This window comes from Sorex araneus, chromosome X, assembly GCF_027595985.1.
Source record: "Sorex araneus isolate mSorAra2 chromosome X, mSorAra2.pri, whole genome shotgun sequence".
NCBI classification, from domain to species: Eukaryota; Metazoa; Chordata; class Mammalia; order Eulipotyphla; family Soricidae; genus Sorex; species Sorex araneus.
The window spans coordinates 252,237,715-252,258,123 of record NC_073313.1 but is presented as its reverse complement, the minus strand read 5'-3'; the positions used below and the strand labels follow the sequence as shown (position 1 = coordinate 252,258,123).

The 20,409-nt window shown below is 61.2% G+C and overlaps 1 protein-coding gene across 2 annotated transcripts; it reads left to right on the top strand.

Annotated features, from left to right (window-relative positions):
- Positions 1 to 241: 241 nt before the first annotated feature.
- PTPRN (protein tyrosine phosphatase receptor type N) lies at positions 242 to 19,909 on the top strand. Of its 2 annotated transcripts, XM_055123169.1 has the most exons (24): positions 242 to 442; positions 2,210 to 2,260; positions 2,398 to 2,511; positions 5,842 to 5,938; positions 6,936 to 7,155; positions 7,254 to 7,617; positions 8,184 to 8,312; positions 9,045 to 9,079; positions 10,237 to 10,487; positions 10,852 to 10,938; positions 11,069 to 11,148; positions 11,349 to 11,413; positions 11,930 to 12,148; positions 13,235 to 13,447; positions 13,540 to 13,687; positions 13,812 to 13,885; positions 14,068 to 14,145; positions 14,261 to 14,380; positions 16,266 to 16,432; positions 18,432 to 18,485; positions 18,839 to 18,903; positions 19,008 to 19,081; positions 19,250 to 19,369; positions 19,561 to 19,909. In XM_055123169.1, exons 1-23 carry the CDS (start codon positions 325 to 327, stop codon positions 19,319 to 19,321), a joined length of 2,895 nt encoding a protein of 964 aa, XP_054979144.1. In that variant the 5' UTR covers positions 242 to 324; the 3' UTR covers positions 19,322 to 19,369; positions 19,561 to 19,909. The 2 variants fall into 2 exon arrangements, with proteins under 2 accessions (XP_054979144.1, XP_054979145.1); XM_055123170.1 differs by having other exon boundaries at positions 244 to 442; positions 8,187 to 8,312; positions 19,250 to 19,909.
- Positions 19,910 to 20,409: the final 500 nt, after the last annotated feature.

The window sequence follows — 20,409 nt, the reverse complement described above, 5'->3', positions numbered from 1 at the left end:
TTGGAGAAGAGTTTGCGTCAATCAGGGGGTGAGGACAAGTGGGGATTGTAGGGCGGCGCCTACTACTTGGGGAAGGAGGGTGGGGTGCGTGGGTTCACCCCCCCCAAGTGAAGCTCTGACGCCACTTATGACGCAAATAAGCGTCAGAGCCGCGGGTGGGGGGCGTCGTCAGCTCCCGGCCCGGGTTGGCCGAGCCGCGGGAGAGGCGTGGAGACCCCGCCTCGGCGGTGGGCGGGGAGCAGGGGGGCCCCGCCCCGGCCCCGCTGGCTGCCGCTGGAGACTCAGCGGCTCCGCCAGGCGAGCCAGCGCGCCCAGCGCAGAAGGATGCGGCGGCCGCGGAGGCCGCCCGGGGGGCCCGGGGGCTCCGGGGGGCTCCGCGCGCTCCTCTGCCTCCTGCTGCTGAGCGGCCGCCCGGAGGGCTGCAGCGCCGTTAGCGCCCACGGTCAGGAGGAGACGGGGTGTCGGGCGTGGGGAGCCGGGTACCGGGAGAGCAACTCGGAGTGGGGGCTGGGAGGAAGCGTCACGAGGGAGGACGCTCAGGGGCAGCCGGAGTACGGAACGGGGGGCCGGGAGGCCCTGTGTGGCGAGGAAGAGGAGGGACAGTCTGGAGAGGAAAGGGGCGTTGGCCTGGAGGTGGGGCTGGGGCCACGGGGGCGGGACCCAAGAGAAGCGGACTCTGAAGAGTGGGGGGGTTGGGAGGAGAAATGGGGGTGCAAGTAGGGCCGGGGACCACTGGGGCCGCAAGGAGAAGGGGGAACCGGTGCTGAGGGATGGGGAGGGGAGGAAACCCCATCTCCAAGCAGGAGTCTGGGTCCCGAGTATTGGGGGTGGGATGGGGGGTGTCCCCTCTCCCTAGAGCAAGATCAGGCTGAATGAGGGGGCCAGGCATGCTTTTAAAAACTAGAGAGAGGCTCACGGCTGCGATGGGACCCCTGAAGATGGGATGGTGGCGGGTGGGGGGGAGGGGGGAGAAGAGAGACAGCAGCGGGGCCGAGGCAGAATAGGACGATGGGGAAAGTGTCCCTCGCGGCCCCCTCCCCACTGCCAGGCCCGGCGCTGACTCACATCTGAGCGGACAGAGACGTTCGGAGCTGACTCACGGGCCGGGGGAGGGGGGAAGGGGGCGCGCGCGGGGGAAGGGGCGCAGCCTCGCCGTCTGGCGCCCTCCTCCCCGCCCCCCTCTCCCCCGGGCCGCCTGGAAGCCAATCTCGGGAGCTTCCTGTGGCGCTGTGGGTTGGTAACGTGACGGCTGGAGCGGCGGCGGGCTCGGGGCTGAAGGAGGCTGGGCGCCCTCTCCGCCCTCCCCACTCCCCTTCTCGGCTGCGGGCTCCGGGTTCAGCACCACGGACAGCGGCCCGGGCGCCGCTAGCGCGAACATCAGTGCAGATCCCCACTCCCGCAGCCCAATTCCCACACGAAAGAGTCCCCATGGGAGTGCCGGGACACTACATTTGGGGTGCTTGGGGAGATTTAGTTTCTCCTTCCTCCGAATTTGGCCCTAGACTGCCCCGTGGCAATGCCACGGGAAGTATATGCGGCCTATCTCTGCATCGTTCAGCTATGCCGACTTTTGTTGTTGCTTGGGGGTGGCAGTGCTCAGGTGTTACTCCAGGCTCCGCACTCAGGAATCACTCCTGACGGTGCTCAGGAGGCCATACGGGATGCTGGGGATTGAACTCTGGTCCGCCGTGTGCAAGGCAAATGTGTGTGTCCCCCCCCCCCCCCGCTGTCCTATGGCTGCAGCCCTGGCAAACAGACTTCTAAGGAAAGGGCCAGACTGGCAGATCCTTACCCGTCTAGAGTCAGAGTGGGTGCTTCCGACTCTCTCAGAGTCTAGGTATTCAGAGCCAGGAATGCAGCTTCCTTGCACGTGTGAGGCCCTGGGTTTGATCCCTGGCATTGGGGAGGTGGAGAGATTCTGGGCCTCTTTCCACTTCTGGTTGAAAGTCTCCCTTAGACCAAGAGAGTGGGGGAGCATGGGGGTGGGGAGCTAGTAGGCAGGAAAGGCACTTGCCACGCATGAGGCCGACCCAACTGCAACCCTCAGCACCACATACAATCCCCCAGGCACTTGCTGGACTTATCTCTGAGCCTGGAGGCAGGAGTAAACCCTGGGTGTGCCCCCCCCCCATGAGAGAACGCTTCCACGCCTCCCGCTGGTCGGTCGGCTGCCTTGTGCGTGGCCAAGCCTCTCGCTGTCCCCCTGCAGGTTGTCTGTTCGACCGCAGGCTCTGCTCTCACCTCGAAGTCTGCATCCAGGGTGAGTGAGGCCCCAGCCTTGGTGGGAGGGGGGCTCAGAGGTCCAGAAGGGGAGCCGGGACGCCGGACAGGGCGAGAGCATGGAGAACTCAGGCTGCGGTCCACACCACGTGCTGATAACCACGTTTATGCTCCTAGATGGCTTGTTTGGGCAGTGCCAGGTGGGCGTGGGCCAGGTCCGGCCCCTTTTGCAAGTCACCTCTCCCGTTCTTCAGCGCTTACAAGGTGTGCTCCGACAGCTCATGTCCCAAGGTGAGGTCCAAGGGCATGGAGACGGGTGCTGAGGCTGGGAAGGTGAGGGCGGGGATGCGGGGGCGCCACCTGACTCAATGGATCCTTGTCTCGGAACACTCCGATCACATCCACTTCTGGAGATTTGCCCTCCCACACAGTGCTAGAGAAGGGGGCAAGCCAGGAGCAGGGGTGGAGCCCTTGAGATGGGCTGTTCATGCAGACTTTCTGGAAGCATCGGGAGGTTTCTAGAAGCTACTGAAGAGACCAGCGTCCATTTCTTTAGGACCAGCCCCTTCTCTGAAATGGTCTGAGTATTCCAGGTCTATAAACTTTGAAGTTCTCGATTGACAGAACACCTTGCTCACCCAATTCACTCATTTAGGAAGTATTTCCGGGGCTGGAGCAATAGCACAGCGGGTAGGGCGTTTGCCTTGCACACGGCCGACCCGGGTTTGATTCCCAGCATCCCATATGGTCCCCCGAGCACCAACAGGAGTAATTCCTGAGTGCCTGAGACAGGAGTAACCCTTGTGCATCGCCGGGTGTGACCCAAAAACCCCCCTCAAAGAAAAAAGAAGAAGTATTTCCTATAGGGCCAGAGTGATAGTACAGCGTGTAGGGTGCTTGCCTTGCACACAGGCAACCTGGGTTTAGCCCCCTGGGACCCCATATAGTCCCCTGTGCACTGCCAGGAATGATCCCTGAGTGCAGAGCCAGGAGTAAGCCCTGAGCACCATTGGGTGTGCCCCCACCAAGAAGTATTTACCAAGCATGTACTCTGCACTGAGCACTTTGAAGTGCTTTGCATGTGTCAGGGAACAAAACAGGATCGAGAGGGTAAGCCTCCTAGGGCCTACCATTGGGAAGAACAGGGAGGAAATGTGCTAAGTCAGCTAGAAAATATCTAGTTGCTAGAAGGTAACAGATGCCCGGGAGCAGAGAGGCAGAGACAAAGAGTACAGCAGGATAAAGGTTAGAAGTAGTGGAGGAAGAACCTATGATGCTGAATCCAGGGGATAAAGATAGACGTTGTTGAGGCTGAGATTTGAGCAAAGACGTCATGAAGAAGATGAAAGTGCTTCCCCAGCGGCTCCTGGGGAAAGAGTGTCTCAAGCCAGCCCCAGCACTAGAACAAAACGCCGATGGCAGAGGCTGGAGTGATGGTACAGCAAGTAAGGCCTGGCATGCAGCTGACCCGGTTCCATCCCCGGCACCCCATAGGGTCCCCTGGTCCCTGCCAGGAGTGATCCCTGAGCAGAGAACCAGAGGGAAGCCCAGAGCCCAGAGCACCACCAGACGTTGTCCCCAAAATAAGAACGAAACAAACAAAAAAAGTCCTAAGGAGGAGGTTGAGTTGGATGAACACCACAGGGAGCACTCATGTGCTGTAAAGGAGTGATGGGGAGGAGGAGGAGTGGAAGATGCAGGAGCAGGGGAAGGGAGAAGGGAGGTGGGTGGTTATAGGGTCTAGTCAGAAAATGGACTTGGGGTCTGGAGCAATAGCACAGCGGGGAGGGCGTTTGCCTTGTATGCAGCTGACCTGGGTTCAATTCCCAGCACCCTATATGGTCCCCCAAGCACTGCCAGGAGTAATTCCTGAGTGCAGAGCCAGGAGTAACCCCTGCTCATGGCTGGGTGTGACCCCCCCCAAAAAAAAAGAAAATGTCTTCACTCAGAATCACTGGATTTTGTGCATATGCATGCAGGTCCTCCCTTATAGATTACAGAGATTATTGTTTTCTTTTTAATTTTTATTTACTTATTTTTACTTTTGGATCATACCTAGTGGTGCTCAAGGATTACTCCTGGCTAGTGCTCAGGGATCGCTCCTGGTGGGACTTTGTCCTGGTGGGACTTAGGGGACCGTATGCTTGAACCTGGGGCAGCTACATGCAAGGCAAGCGCACTGCTTGCTCTAATATGTCTCCTGCCCCTGAAGGGATTATTCTTTTTTTTTTTTTTGCTTTTTAGGTCACACCCGGCAATGCACAGGGGTTACTCCTGGCTCTGCACTCAGGAATTACCCCTGGTGCTGCTCAGGGGACCATATGGGATGCTGGGAATCAAACACGGGTCGGTCGCATGCAAAGCAAACGCCCTACCCGCTGTGCTATCACTCCAGCCCCTAAAGGGATTATTCTTGATGCTGTGTTGATCATCAAATGCAGCGAGTCAACAATAAGGGCAGGGTGACTATGAAGAGGTTCTACAACAACTTCTGTAAGAGATACAGGTGGCTGGGACTGGGGTGGATGCTGGGAGTTCATGGAGGTTTCCCAAAATATTTTCTGGTGATATCTGTGAAAGGAAAAATGAATCAGGGTGATACACAGGTGTCATTGACTGAGTGACCAGGTTGATGGAGATGCCACTAACTATGCACACAGATAAAATTAGAAAAGTCTCTGCAGAAAGAGTTTGTAGGGGTCAGAGCGATAGTACAACAGGTAGGACATGTTTGCTCTGCATGCAGCCAACCTGGGTTCGATCCCCGGCATCCCATATGGTTCTTCAAACACTGCCAGGAGTAATTCCTGAGTTCAGAGCCATGAGTAACCCTGAGCATCGCTGGGTGTGACCCAAAAATAAATAAATAAATAATAAAAGTTCATTATAAGGAGATAGTAGAGCAGGTAAGATCCTTGTCTTTCAGGCAGCCAACTCTAGTCTGATCCCTGGATCCCCTAAGTCCCACCAAAAGTGATTCCTGGGTACAGAGTTAGGAATAAGCCCTAAGCACTGCCAAATAGAACAGGTGTGGCCCCCAAATAAAACAATATATATTTTGGGGGCCACACCTGGCCAACCCAGGATCTATCCCCAGCGCTATATATAGTGCTGGGGATAGATCCTGGGTTGGCCATGTGCAAGATAAGCTCCCCACCCACTGTATTATGTCTTCAGCCCCTACAAGAATAATTTTTTTCTTTTTGGGTCACACCCAGCAACACATAGGGGTTACTCCTGTCTCATGCACACAGGAATTACTCCTGGCAGTTCTCAGGAGACCATATGGGATCCTGGGAATCGAACCCAGGTCGGCCCTGTGCAAGGCATATGCCTAACCCGCTGTGCTATCGCTCCAGCCCCTACAAGAATCTTAAGAAGGAATAGACCCCCATTCTACAGAGGAGAGCACTGACTCTCACACAGAGTCACACAGTCAGTGTCAAAGGACTGACATCCACTCTGACCCGCTGTGGGCATGCCCACTCCCCAGTCTACAGGAAGTGGGGAGTTTAGTGGCTCTCCAGACCCACACAGCTGGGCAGAGTTGGGCTGTGCTGGTTCCATGACTGGCTCTGGGAGGTTCCAGGCCAACCCCTCCCCACTGCTGTCCCCTGGCAGGACTGTCCTGGCACGATGCCCTCACCCAGCACGTGATCTCTCAGGAAATGGAGCGCATCCCCCGACTGCATCCCGCAGAACCCCGCCTGCGGGACAGGTAGGCATGCTTTCAACCAGCGCCCTGACAGGCTGGTGAACCATGGGCTTCCTGGGGCACAGAGGCGGGAGAGAAGTGTGCATCAAGGTCAGACAACTGGCTCAAAGGTCACAAGGGCTTGAGAGCAGTCATGTGACCTGTGCCCAGGCTAGCTTAACCCCAGGGACAAGCAGGGGATTTTTTAATTTTAATTTTAAGGATCTCATTAAACGTTGACATATGGTATTTGTGATTTTTAAAAATTGTTGATTTAAGGCTGGAAAGGGATCCCAGCATCCCATATGGTCCCCGAGCCCTGCCAGGAGTGATTCCTGAGCACAGAGCCAGGAGTAACCAATGAGCATCGCCCGCTGTGACCCAAAAACAAATCACTGGTTTATTATTCTAAAAAGGAGGACTGGAGCAATAGCACAGCGGGTAGGGCGTTTGCCTTGCATGGGGGCCGACCCGGGTTCGATTCCCAGCATCCCATAGGGTCCCCTGAGCACCGCCAGGAGTAATTCCTGAGTGCAGAGCCAGGAGTAACCCCTGAGCATCGCCGGGTGTGACCCCAAAAGCAAAGAAATAAAAAATAAAAATGAGTATGTGAGGGTCCTAGGGCTTCAAGAAGGAAGGCAAAAGGATGCCAGGAAGAGGAAAGTGTGTGCGTGGTTGGGGGAGGGGAGGAGCAGGGCACAGGAGGTGTGGTGCTGGGAGGTGAAACACAGTTCAGGTTGGGGGCGTGCTGCGGTCACAGCTCGGCGTGGCACGAGGGGTTCTGGCTGCCTTGCCCTGCTCCCCTCTTGGCACCCCTGCCCCTCTGTGCCCTCAGCGCTCACCTCTGCAGCTGTGGTGCAAAGACTCAGGCTGCTTAGTGGGCGCCCTGACCACTGGCCCAGGCTGCCTCCAAGTAGCTGGGCGTGTCTCTGGGCTTCAGAAGTTCTGGAAGCCTCTGCCACAGGGAGCCCCGCCGGCCCCGCGCACGCGCGCACGCACGCTCTTTGCCTCCTTCCCCCAGATCCGGCTTGGTGGCCGTCCCCACGGGCTCCGCCCCTGCAGCCCTGCACCGGTTTCCTCGACCTCCTCCCGGGGGCGGGGACGCAGCTGGGGCGGGGACCCCCCCTCTGCCCCCTGAGCTGCTGCCCCCTCTCTTGGAGCACCTCCTGCTGCGTCCGCAGCCCCCGCACCCCGCCCTGAGTTATGAACCCGCCCTCCTGCAGCCCTACCTGTTCCACCAGGTGAGCCCTAGACTCTGCCGCCCAGCCCCCCTCCCCACCCCCCACCCCCACCCGACCCCGCCTCTGACCCCTCCCCCCATCTCTGCTTCCCCCCACAGTTCGCCTCCCGAGATGGCGCCCAGGGTGCGGAGAGCGCCCCGGGGATGACGGGCGTGGGCCCCCTGCCCAAGGCTGAACCCCCGGCGCTCTTCAGCAGGACTGCCCCCAAGGGCGTGTTTGGGGCGCACTCCTATGGGGACCCTCCTCCAGGGCCTTCGCCTGCCCAGCTCTTCCAGGACTCGGGGCGGCTGTACCTGGCCCAGGACCGGCCCGCGCCTGGCCAGGCCAAGGCACCCAGGCTGCAGCAGGGGGCAGGGGGTACCGGGGCCGGCAGCCTGGCGGAGGAGGACTCCCCCGAGGGCTATGAGGAGGAAGGCCCAGAGGGTCACAGGGAGAAGCCCCTTCCGGCAGTAGAGAAGCCAGGTAACCCCGCCCCCTCTCAGCCTGTGGGGGCTGTTGGCGGCCCCTCCTGATCACCCGAGCACGTGTTCATTGGTCCTTGGCATCAGCATCATCCAGCCCCTGAGCTCCTAAGGCACAGGCCGGGCAGCGGGGTGCAGTGGGGGTGAGGGGCCTCACCTTCCATTAGGGATTCATCCGAAGTTTGGGCTCAGCCCCAGGAAGGTCGGTCCCCTCCCCTCCCCCCCGCAGGGAGATCCCGAGGGACAGCCTCAGAGGAGGCGCTCTCAGGGGGGAGGAGCCATAGTGCAGGGGTGAGTGAAGGCACTTGCCAATCCTGCTTGGAACCCTGCTGGCACCCCCAGCGGGGCCCTGAGTATTGTAGGGAGCGACCTCTGGGCACGGAGTCAGGAGTAAGCCCTGAGCACCACTGGGGGTGGCCCCCAGACCCCAAACGGGCAAACAAACGACAGAGAAGCAATCCTTCGATGACCCGCACCCCAGTTCTCCCCCTAGCACCCTGCCAAGGCACCCCTCCCTTGCCCCCCTGCCCTCCTGCCTTCCTGCCTTGAGCTCTGTCTGCCTCCCAGCAGACCTCACGCGGCAGAGACTGGCCACCCTGCTGGCGGGCTACGGCGTGGAGCTCCGGCAGCTGAGCCCCGAGCAGCTGTCCACGCTCTCCGCGCTGCTGCAGCTGCTGCCCAGGGGCCAGAACCCCGGTGAGTGGCTGGCTGGCGACCACCAGCTGCACCCGGCAGCTTGCTGCCCAGAAAGGGAAGGCTCCGAGTCAGAGTCAAGAGGGGGAAGATCTGTCTTTGAGCCCCGGGGTGAGCTGACGAGGGAGAGCCAGAAATGGGCTGAACTGGAGAGAGGTAGGAAGGGGAGTAGCGGGGTAAGAAGATGAGCAAAGGGGCTGGAGCAATAGCACAGCGGGTAGGGCGTTTGCCTTGGCTGACCCGGATTCGATTCCCAGCATCCCATATGGTCCCCTGAGCACCGCCAGGGGTGATTCCTGACTGCAGAGCCAGGAGTAACCCCTGTGCATCGCCAGGTGTGACCCAAAAAGCAAAAAAAAAAAAAAAAAAAAAAAAAAGATGAGCAAAGGACCTGGGGGCGTGGCCAGTTCCTGGGGGCGTGGCATTTGTTTGTGGGGCGTGGCTTATTCAGGGAGACGCCCACAATGGGCAGGCAGAGGGGAGAAATAATGAAAGAAAGGCTTTGAGGCCCGGGAAGTTGGGGGGGGTCTGGAGGCGTCAGTCCAGGGGGATCTTGAGCACCCGTGGCAGAGAGCAGGGAAGGAATTAAAACGACGAGGCAGGAGCACGAAGCTCTGGGACTGGACCTAGGGCGGGTCCAGATAGGGACTTGGAGGCAGAGAGGCCCCAGGCCCTTTGTCCCCTCTTACCTTGACTGGCCCCATGCACAGAGCCTTATCTTTCCTGTCTCTGCAGGAGGGGCTGTAAATGCTGGCGCTGACATCAAGAAAGTGAGTGCCTGCTCCCTCCCTGCCCCCCAGAACCCCTCCACTACAAACCCACCTTTGCCCCTCCCTTTCCGAGTTCATACACTGGGGCAGGGGTGCTGGCCGGGGTCACACTACAGGCAGGGCGCTCTCATCTTCCTTCAGTGGCAGTGCTGGGGGCTGGGGGGCACTTGCCTTGTTCTGTTCACACCCCCTGGCTGTGTGCTGACCTGATATACCCACCCGGCTGCAGGGCCCCCCTCCCCGCCTCCCCGACAACCCCCCCCCCCCCCCGCAGCTCTCAGGACTGCACTAGCGTGAGCCTCAGAACCAGGACAGGTTTCTCTATGCTCCAGCTCCCTGTTGGGGGGTGGGGGGCAGAGGGGGGGAACCCCAGGCCCAGAGGCTGCGCGCCATCACCCCAGGGCTCTCTGGAGCAGGTCCGGGGCCAGAAGCTGGAAACTTTCAGTGCCTGTTTTTTTTTTTCGTTCTTTTTTCTTTTTGCTTTTTGGGTCATACCTGGCGATGCACAGGGGTTACTCTTGGCTCTGCACTCAGGAATCACTCCTGGCGGTGCTCAGGGACCCTATGGGATGCTGGGAATCGAACCTGGGTCGGCCGCCTGCAAAGCTGTTTTCTTCCCTGAGAAATGCAGCCCCTGCCGTCGGCTACCTGGGGGAGGGGGCGCGGTGGGGGCAGATGAGCGGATTCGAGTCCCGGAGCTGCGGGAGCTTTCTCTGTTTCACGTGTGAGATGTCACAGACACAAACATGTAAAGAAGCCACCGTCTGGGCCAGGGAGCAGCCGTGGCCTCGAAGGGGTGAGCCGTAGGGTCCTGTGGGCGCCCCCAGAGGCCTCTGACTCTCCAGCACGGAGCCAGGAGTAGCCCCTGAGCACTGCCAGGAGTGGCGCCAGCACACCCAACCCCAACCTCCACCTCCAGAGGCCCCGCCCACTCCAGCCACACCCCAGGACCCTTGCCCACCCACTTGCCATTCTTGCAACCTTCAGGGCCTTCAGTCATGCACATGGCACAGGTCTCTGGGCACCATCTCTGTGCCCAGAGCCATCCGGGGCCCAGAAGGGGAGAGTGAACCAGGTCCTGAGCTCTTTGGCGACCCCCTGACCCTCCCTCTCAGCCCCTCCGCCGCCCTTCCCCCACTCTCCTCTCTCCCAAACAGACGGCGGAGGAACAGGTGCCAGGGGGAGACACCGCAGAGCCTCCGTCCCCCACGCCCTCCTTATCGGGGTATCCCACCGCCAAGGCCCAGCAAGTACTGAGCTCTGGGCCCTCTGAGGCCCCCAGAGCTGCTGCTCGCCCCGCCGCCCCTGTCCTGCTGGAGAAGAAAAGTCCGCGGGGCCCGGAGGAGGGGCCGGCCGGAGTGGCGCATCCCTCGGCCGAAGAGTATGGCTACATCGTCACCGATCAGAAGTAAGGGCCCCGGGGCCGCCGGGCGGGAGCACAGAACAGAAATGCAGACACGTGGGGCTGGAGCGATAGCACAGCGGGGAGGGCGTTTGCCTTGCATGCAGCCGACCCGGGTTCGATTCCCAGCATCCCATATGGTCCCCTGAGCACTGCCAGGAGTAATTCCTGAGTGCATGAGCCAGGAGTAACCCCTGAGCAATGCTGGGTGTGACCCAAAAAGCAAAAAAAAAAGAAAGAAAGAAATGCAGACACGGTGTCCCTCCGGGGTGGGGCATGCTGTTCCGAGTGCTGGGGTGACCTATTTCCCAAAGGGACAGGGACCCCTCGCCCCCAACACACACACGCACACGCTCCCTCTCCTCTGCAGGCCCCTGAGTCTGGCGGCAGGAGTGAAGCTACTGGAGATCCTGGCAGAGCGCGTGCACTTGACCCCCAGCCACTTCATCAACATCAGGTGGTGCTGGGCGCAGGGGGGAGGCTGGACGGGCACAGGGCAGCGGCGGAGAGGCTCCAGCCTGGCGTCGTCGCTGGGAGCCTGGGCCTGGCCCCGGGGAGGCGGTAACTAGCTCCTGTTCGCCCCGCAGTGTGGTGGGACCGGCCCTCACCTTCCGCATCCGCCACAATGAGCAGAACCTGAGCCTGGCGGATGTAACCCAGCGAGCCGGTAAATATCACCTAGTCCCAACCCCCCCACCCCCACCCACCCCCTCTGCTCCACACCGAGATCCGAGGCCTGAGACTGTCGCTGCCGCCCTTGAACTCGTGCCCACCCCTCGGACTCCCCGTCCCCCACCCGCCTGCCACCGGGCGTGCCCTGGCCCGGGGTGAGACCACCCCCGGGGCTGACCTCAGTCTCCCTCCTAGGGCTGGTGAAGTCCGAACTGGAAGGGCAGACAGGGCTGCAGATCTTGCAGACAGGAGTGGGACAGGTATGCGCGCACCGGAGAACCAAAGTCCCTGAAGGCTGACTTGGCCCCCGGGAGAAGGGGGGCATACTGGGCGGGAGAACAGACCCTGGAAACTCCCAGTGTTACCTAGACCGCACCCCTGCTTAGCTAAGGCGGCCCTTTCGCTGCCCCTGCAGTTTTCCTTCTCACCAGCAGAGGGCGCCAGGAGCTCCTCTTTTCTCAGCGGGCGCAAGGGCGGGATTCCTGGCCTTGAAATTCAAAATATACTTCAAAAGCTTATGATTCCTTTGGTTCTGCCTACACGCCTCTGTGCCCATTTTTATTTTATTTTTATGCCTATTTTTAAATGCAAATCCACCCCGTCTCCTGCATTGCATTGGGGTTGTCTGGGTTCCCTTGCAACGAACTGCATCTCTTTGCCTGTGCTTCCACGCCTCCCAGCTTTTGGAAACTCCGCAGGGAGTGGGGCATGGGGGGGTCCCCCCCCCTCGCTCCCCGGCCACCCACCCCCCTTTGATTCTGACCCTGTTCCCACAGAGGGAGGAGGCAACTGCTGCCCTGCCCCGGGCGGCCCACACCACCTCTCCCCTGCGCTCCGTGCTGCTCACTCTGGTGGCCCTAGCGGGAGTGGCCGGGCTGCTGGTGGCTCTGGCTGTGGCACTATGCATGCGGCACCATGCCAGGCAGCGGGACAAGGAGCGCCTGGCGGCCCTGGGCCCTGAGGGGGCTCAGGGGGACACTACCTTTGAATATCAGGTATGCAAGCCCAGGATGGGGGGGTGGGGGGGAACTGGAAGGTGGGGGCGGGTCTTGACTGGGTGTGAGGGTGACAGTTGGCAGAGACTCTGGCCGACTGGGGTGGGGGGTTGTCAGGACATGCTGTTGGGAGGAATCAGGTGCAGATCATCTCGAAGGTTCTTTCCAGTGCTGTTGACTCTGTGCTTCCGGGAGCACAGTCCAGGCACCCACCGTGCAGATCAACCCCTAAGAGGACAAGGGAGAAGGACCAGAGCAATAGGACAGTGGTTAGGGCACTTGCCTTGCGCACAGCCAGCCCAGCCCGGGTTTGATCCCCAGCACCCCATAGGGTCCCCTAAGCACTGCTTCCAGGAGTGATTCCTGAGCACAGAGACTGGAGCAAGCCCTGAGCACCCAAAATTTAAAAAATATAATAATAAATAAATAAATGGACAAACGGAAAAGTTGGTGCGTGGGGGCGGGAGAAATAGCACAGAGGTGAAGAGTCGCCAGCAGTTCGAGTCGCCTGAGCACAGAGCCGGGAGTAAGCCCTGAATATCACTGGTATGGCCTATAATGTCCCCCTCCCCCCTCCTCCCAAAAAAAGTCCAGAAAAGGCCCGACCCATAGTACATCGGGGAGGACGTTTGCCTTGCATGTGGCCGACCCCAGTTCAATCCCGGGCATCCCATTTGGTCTCCTGAGCACCGCCAGGAGTCATTCCTGAGTGCAGAGCCAGGAGGGACCCCTGAGCGTCGCTAGGTGTGACCCAAAAAGCAACAACAAAAAGCACCCCAAAAAATCCGATGCTGTAGAGATGTGGGTGTTTTTTTGTTTGTATTTTTGCGTCACACCCTGTGATGCACAGGGGTTACTCCTGGCTCTGCACTCAGGAATTACCCCTGGCGGTGCTCAGGAGGCCATATGGGATGCTGGGAATCGAACCCGGGTCTGCCACATGCAAGGCAAATGCCCTCCCCGCTGTGCTATCGCTCCAGCCCCAAGAGATGGGGGTGTTTTGAAGCGAGTCTGAGGGCAGGGGGGCCCTATGGAAAAGGCTTCAGGGGCGCTGGGATGAACCCCCGCCCCCACCCCACTCCCCAGGATCTGTGCCGCCAGCACATGGCCTCCAAGTCCCTGTTCCCGCGGGCCGAGGGCCCCCCGGAGCGGCCGCCCGAGCCGTCGCGCGTGAGCAGCGTGTCCTCGCAGTTCAGCGACGCGGCCCAGGCCAGCCCCAGCTCGCACAGCAGCACGCCGTCGTGGTGCGAGGAGCCGGCGCAGGCCAACATGGACATCTCCACGGGCCACATGATCCTGGTCAGCCGGGGCCCCGGGCGAGGGGGGCGGGGGGGGGGGCGGGGCGAGGCGCGGGCAGCCGCCGAGCGAGCCGGGCACGGGGGTCCCCGCAGGCCTACATGGAGGACCATCTCCGCAACCGGGACCGGCTGGCCAAGGAGTGGCAAGCGCTGTGCGCCTACCAGGCCGAGCCCAACGCCTGCGCCACGGCCCAGGGCGAGGGCAACGCCAAGAAGAACCGCCACCCCGACTTCCTGCCCTGTGAGTAAGCAGCTGCGGCGCCCCCTCTAAGAAGGCGGCAGGGCGCGGGGGCGGGATGGGGGTGTCCCCGTCCCCCCCCACTCCCCCGCGGGATCCGGGTGACCCAAAGGTTCTGTCTGCGCAGATGACCATGCGCGCGTCAAGCTGAAGGTGGAGGGCAGCTCCTCCCGGAGCGATTACATCAATGCCAGCCCCATCGTGAGTGGTCACGCGAGACCCCCTACACTCCACTGCCCGAGCTCACGTCACCCCATCCAGGGAAACAGGAGTGTGGGGGCAGGGCGCCTGGACTCTCTTCCTGGGTGTGCGGGGGACGGGGCGGGAGGAGGGGGGCCGGGTCCCGCTCCTGGGTGTGCCCGTCTCTCTTTCACTGCCCCCAGATCGAGCACGACCCCCGGATGCCCGCCTACATCGCCACGCAGGGCCCCCTGTCGCACACCATCGCTGACTTCTGGCAGGTGAGGGGCGCGTACAGGGCTGGTGTGGGGATGCGAGGTGGGGGGAGGAGCCCGGTAGGGCAGAGCCCCACACGGGCTGCCCGCAGCTCAGTCCTGGCTGTCGGTCCGCCCCCAGATGGTGTGGGAGAGCGGCTGCAGCGTCATCGTCATGCTCACGCCCCTGGTGGAGGACGGGGTCAAGCAGTGTGACCGCTACTGGCCGGATGAAGGCTCCTCCCTCTACCACGTGTATGAGGTCAGCAGGACCCCCGCAGCGGGGCGGGGCGGGGAGGGGGCGCCCACACATGCCCAGAAGTTTGGATGACACCCTCATGCACACGTGTGTTCAAACACACACACACACACACACACACACACATGCACACACGCACGCACACGCGGGCGCGCGCATGCAGTTTGGGGGAAGAGAAATGCATTTCTGCGCTAGGACAGAATAGGGTCCCACGAAACAGAAAGAGGGCGAGGCCAGGGTTCGGGGCACTTGCCTTGCCTGGCTGGGACTGCAGCTGCCGCGGGTTTGTGAATCCCAGCTCAGATAAAGTCCCTGTTCCTGGAGCATCCGCAGGTGTGTGTGTGGGGGGGGGGGGGAGGAATAAAGTTAAATTCTAAAGCCACCATAGTGGAGGAAAGGAAGTCTTAGAGACAGGAGCCCTTGGCCCGGGATTAACACCTACTTCACAGGAGCCTGGCTTGGCTCGGGCTCCAAGAGAAACAGCAGAGCCAAGAATGACACCCCGGCAGGCCCATCTGTGGCTGATGCAAACATGTTTTCTTTGGCAAGGGAGGGGGGGGAGATGCAAAACAGGGGAAAGAGAAACAGCTTCTGAAGGGGGGGGGGAGGCGGAGAGAAGGTGTTCCCCACCCAAAGAGAACAGGCCTGCTGGGCATGACACGTTTCTCCACCTGAGCTCTGAAGAGAAGCTTTTTCATCAAGAAATGAGCACACATAGGCCTGCCCCTTTTTACAAGTGTTATTTGTTTGTTTTGAATTGGCCTTGCTTGCAATTAAGAGTGGGTGTAGGCAGAGCTATACAACAGTGAGTAAGGTGCCTTGCCTTGTACACAGCTGACCCAGGGTTGATCCCTGGCATCCCATGTGGGCCCCAGAGCTGTGCCAGGAATCAGCCCCAAGCACTGCCAGATGTAGCTCAGAAACAAAAAGGATGGGGCTGGAGCGATAGTGTAGCGGGTAAAAGCAAGGCAAAGCACTTGCCTTGCCTGTGGCACACCTGGGTTCAATTCCCTGCATCCCATATGGTTCCCTGTGCATCATTAGAAGTAATTTCTGAGCGCAGAGCCAGGAGTAACCCCTGAACATCCCTGGGTGTGACCCAACACAAAAAAAGGAGTCAAGGGGTGGAGAGAAGTGGATTAGTGGTATAAGGCACATGCTTTGCTTGCATGAGGCCCTGGATGCAATCTCTGGGAATGAGAAAGAAAAGAAATAAGAAGAGAAAGAAAGGAGGGAAAGAAGGCAGGGAGGCAGGCTAGAGGGGTAGTATAGTGGGTAAGGTTCTGGCCCTGCACGCAGCTGACCCAGGTTTGATCCCCAGCATCCTACATGGTTCCCTGAGCACTGCCAGGAGTGATTCCTGAGTGCAGAGCCAGGTGTAACCCCTGAGCATCACCAGGTGTGCCCGCCCCCATAAATGGAAGGAAGAAAAGTCAAATAGAAATGTTGCAGCGTGGGGCTGGAGCGGTAGCACAGCGGGTAGGGTGTTTGCCTTGCAAGCGGCCGACCCGGGTTCGATTCCCAGCATCCCATATGGTCCCCTGAGCACCGCCAGGGGTGATCCCTGAGTGCAGAGCCAGGAGTGACCCCTGAGCATTGCCGGGTGTGACCCAAAAAAGAAAAAAAAAAATGTTGCAGCGTTTCATCCAAGATCATGGTACCTGAGCCCAAAACCCTCTAGACTTAGAGGAGGAAAACGCAGTTTCGACGCTGGAAGCTCACACTAGCCAGTTCATTAGCCACCCGCTGCCCTGAGCACTCTGTGGTTAACCTGGATGGCGGCGAGGGTTTTGGAGGTCCGCGGCGGGGGGTCCAGTGGGGCAGGGGTAGGGGCTGGGGAGAAGCATGGCGGGGAGGCGGGGAGGATTCGGCCGGGCCCGCCTTGCAGGTGAACCTGGTGTCGGAGCACATCTGGTGCGAGGACTTCCTGGTGCGGAGCTTCTACCTGAAGAACGTGCAGACGCAGGAGACGCGCACGCTCACGCAGTTCCACTTCCTCAGCTGGCCGGCAGAGGGCACCCCGGCCTCCACCCGGCCCCTGCTGGACTTCCGCAGGTGAGGCTGCGGCCAGCGCCTGCCCCACCCCCAGCTGACCCTCCGGCCCTCCACGCCTTTCCCCGACCTGTGACCTCCGCCTGCTCCTTCCAGAACATCCCCCTCCCCCCGCCCCGCCGACGGCACTGCTGCCCCCGCTGTAAGTGCGCGCGTCGCTCCCCCCCATCACCCCGCCGGGGCCGCTGCGCCCTCTGCTGGCCGGCGACTCGCACTGCTGCCCTCGTTTCTCTCCGCGGCCGGCTTCTCCCCCGCACCCCGCCAAAGCACTGGCCTGGTTTCCAGCTCCCCGTCTGCCTCCTGGGCCCCTGCCTTGCTCTCTCCGCCCGTCCTGCCTCAGCCCTGATGCTCCGGAGTTGGATCACGTTCAGACTTGGGGGTCTGCTTGGACCTGGGACCTTCTCCCGCCGACCCCCAGCTGGCTCCTAGCCCCGGTGGCGGCGCAGCCTCCACCGCCCTGGTCCTTGCAAGCTTCCTGCACCGAGAGATGCCTGCAGAATCCCGATCCCACACCCCTGCCCGCCCGTTGTGTTTATTATCCCCCTCCACTGTCTCTCGCCTCTTTCATCTCTGCCTCTTTCCCTCGGTTTTTATCTCCCCGCTGACTTCCCTTCTCTCCCACCCATCTCCCCTCCGTCTCTTCCTCTCCCTCTGCCTTCATCACCTCCTTCCTCTGCTTCCAGCCTTTCTCTACTCCTGCTTCACACCCTCTGGTGTCTCCCTTCTCCTTCCTTTCCCCACCGCGGCACTTTGGGGCACGTGGGTGGGGTGCAGGGACAGGAAGGGAGAGGACTGGAGCAGCACAGCTGGGCCAGCCCTCCAACACCCCGACCTTCCTCTCCCCTGGCTGAGAAGCCTCCTGCCTCTTCAGGCTTCCCTGTCCACCCCCACCCCAAACCCCCCAGCTGGCCCGGGGTCTCCCAGTGTCCCCGGAGGAGCAGGGCAGCAGACTTGAGGTGCGGGCTTGAGTCTCAGGACAGTGGTCTCTTTCTTTTGGGGGGGAAGGTGCTCCCAAATGGTGCTCAGGGGGCCTAGGGGGTACCCCCTGGGATCCTTAGCTAAGCAGCTGGCAGCTCAGTGCTCAGACCCAAGGGTATGGTGCTGCTCCTGCCCTGCAGTGTTGGGGTCACCCCGGTGATGCTAGGGAGGCCATATGGGGGGGGGAGTCAAACCCCCACCCCTCCACCCCTGCCCACTCACACACACCAGGGCTCTGTGGCTCCTACATCAATGGGGGCTTTAAACGTGATAGTGCAGGGCTGGAGCCATAGCACAGCCGGGAGGGCATTTGCCTTGCATGTAGCCGACCCGGGTTCGATTCCCAGCATCCTATAGGGTCCCCCGAGCACCGCCAGGAGTAACCCCTGTGCGTCGCCAGATGTGACCCAAAAAGCAAAAAAAAAAAAAAAAAGTGATAGTGCAGTGGGTAGGGTATTGGCCTTGCATGCAGCTGACCTGGGTTCAATTCCTGATATCCCAAGTGGTCCCCCGAGCACCTCCAGGAGTGATCTCTCTGAGCGCAGAGCCAGGACTAACCCCCAAGCACCACCAGTGTGGCCCAAATTTTTTTTTAAAATTAAAGCAATGTCCAGACCACGAACCTGTCACTCTTAGAGCAGGAGCGTGGCCAAAACATGCCCAGGCAGCCACCAGGAAGCCCGTCCTCCTGGGTCCCAGCAGCGTGGCGCATGCTGGGGACAGTTGTGCCATTTGTGGATTGTCTCAGTCAGGCCTGGCACCCCGTTCCTTACCTGCATTCTCTCCCATCATGGGACCCTCAGGAGAAGGGGACTGTCGTCCTTGTCCCATTTGACAGATGAGAAAACTGAGGCCCAGAGAGGTCAGAGTGGCCGTGTCCGGGACAGACCTGGGACCAAGCGGGGGTGCACGACTCAATGGGGACAGACTGCCTTGGCCCACCCAGTCCCTCTGCTGCCCCAGTGCGGGAGCCCAGGCACGTGTTTCAGGGGCCCCTGGTCCTCACCCCCATTTCTTTTTGCAGGAAAGTGAACAAGTGCTACCGAGGCCGCTCCTGTCCCATCATTGTGCACTGCAGGTGCGTGGGGCAGGGCAGGTGGGGACAGAGACAGGTCCTGGAGGGAGGGGGCTCCCCGGCCCCCCACCTCCCCTCCGCTCCCCCTCCCGGGGCGCCTGCCTGTTTCCCCGCACCTGCCCCCCCACCCCGCCTTGCCCTCCGAGGGGGCAAGCTGGGAGGGACTTCCTCTCGGCCGGCTCCTCTCGGAGGGTCAAGGCTGGCCGGGACGCTGGAAAGGGCCGTTCCCTCCCTCCCACCCCTCCCCCAGGGCTGGTCCCCTTGCCACCGGGCCCCAGTCCCTGCACCGGGGTGCTGTGTGACTCCCCGTGCCCGCCCTGTCGGGGGCCCAGCAGAGCCCGTGTCTCTGGTTTCAGTGACGGGGCGGGCCGGACGGGCACCTACATCCTCATTGACATGGTCCTCAACCGCATGGCGAAAGGTGAGACAGGTGTCCCCCCCCACCCCCAGATAAGTCTCCCTGACTCGGGTCTCGGGGTGCTGTCCTGTCTGACAGCCCCTGAGCAGCTCTGCCCCCCACTTCAGGAGTGAAGGAGATCGACATCGCGGCCACCCTCGAGCATGTCCGCGACCAGAGGCCCGGCCTGGTGCGCTCCAAGGTAGGACCATGCGCTCCAGCCCCCTGGGCGCCCTCTCCCCGCCACTTCCGAACCTCCCCCAGGACTGCCCCAGGACCCCTAGCTTCCTCCCCCCAGATCCCTCCTTGGGGCAGAAGGCCAGGCCTCCCCGGGACACCACCCACCCGCCCACCCTCACCTCCTCCCCAGGACCAGTTCGAGTTTGCCCTGACCGCTGTGGCCGAGGAGGTGAATGCGATTCTCAAGGCGCTACCACAGTGAGCGCCCCCCATCCCGGGGAGGCCTGGCCTCAGCCCCCTCCTCGCCTCTGTGAGCATCCGTGTACACCCCCCACGCCACCCCCAACCCAGGCCCCCTGGAAAAGCCCAGCCCTTCCCAGAGGAGTGAGGAAGGAGATGTGGGAAGGGGTTGGGGGGGAAGAGACACCTGCCCAGCCTCACCCCTGCGGGAAGCCTGGGTGACCCAGGGGAGCACTGGCAGCTGATCTGCAGAGGTGTTAGCCCTAGGCAGCCGTTTCCACTGGAGCCGCCCCTGCCTGAGTCCCTCCAGCCCGCCTCTCCCACCATTCTGGAAGCTGGGGCCCTGCCTCCCCTCACCCCTGCTTGCTGCCCTGCAGTGCGGGCAGACCCAGGGGAGGGGCTGCCACCCCCAGCTGCTCCAGCTTTTGCTGTCCCTGGAGAATCCCATTTAGCCCCTGCTGGCCCTGCTGGCCTGCCCTCCCCTCCCCCGCCATGGCCCTCTCACCACTCACGCTCAACTGTCTCCCCCTGGCACCGGAGAAAAATTTGGAGGAAAAAAAAAATCTACTTTTGTATCCATGTGAATAAAGTGTGTGTCTGTGTGCAGCTACATGCAGCATTCTGCCCGTCTGTCCACCGCGTTCCGTGTGCCCTGCTTTCGGCATCCAGGCCCGAGTGGGCTGTGAGCGTGCCGTCTGCACTCGGCCCCCCTACCCCATGGGGGGAGGGGCAATAACACTAGCAGTCTAACCCAGGGCCCAACTCATGACTGGGAAGCAGCCTTGGTAGACCGAGTGAGGCCGCCAGCACGGGCTGACTCTCCCCCTCTCCCCTCCCCCGGCTTCTCTCTGGCCTCAGGAGCCCTGTTGGTGGTGGGGTTCAGACTGAGCCATGCTGACCTGTGTCCCCAACTGCAGCCCAGCGTCACTGGTTGTGTGTATAGTGGCTCTGAGACCAGGCACCCGGCGGGGACAAGGGGCTCCGTTGTCCTTTGACCCCTCCCTTACCGCCCAGGCCCTGGTTTCCAGAACGGCCTCCCTAACGGTTCCCTCGCCCTGACAAAGGTGGTGGATGCAGAAAAAGAAGCCAGAGCCCTGGGCCTGGCGCGTG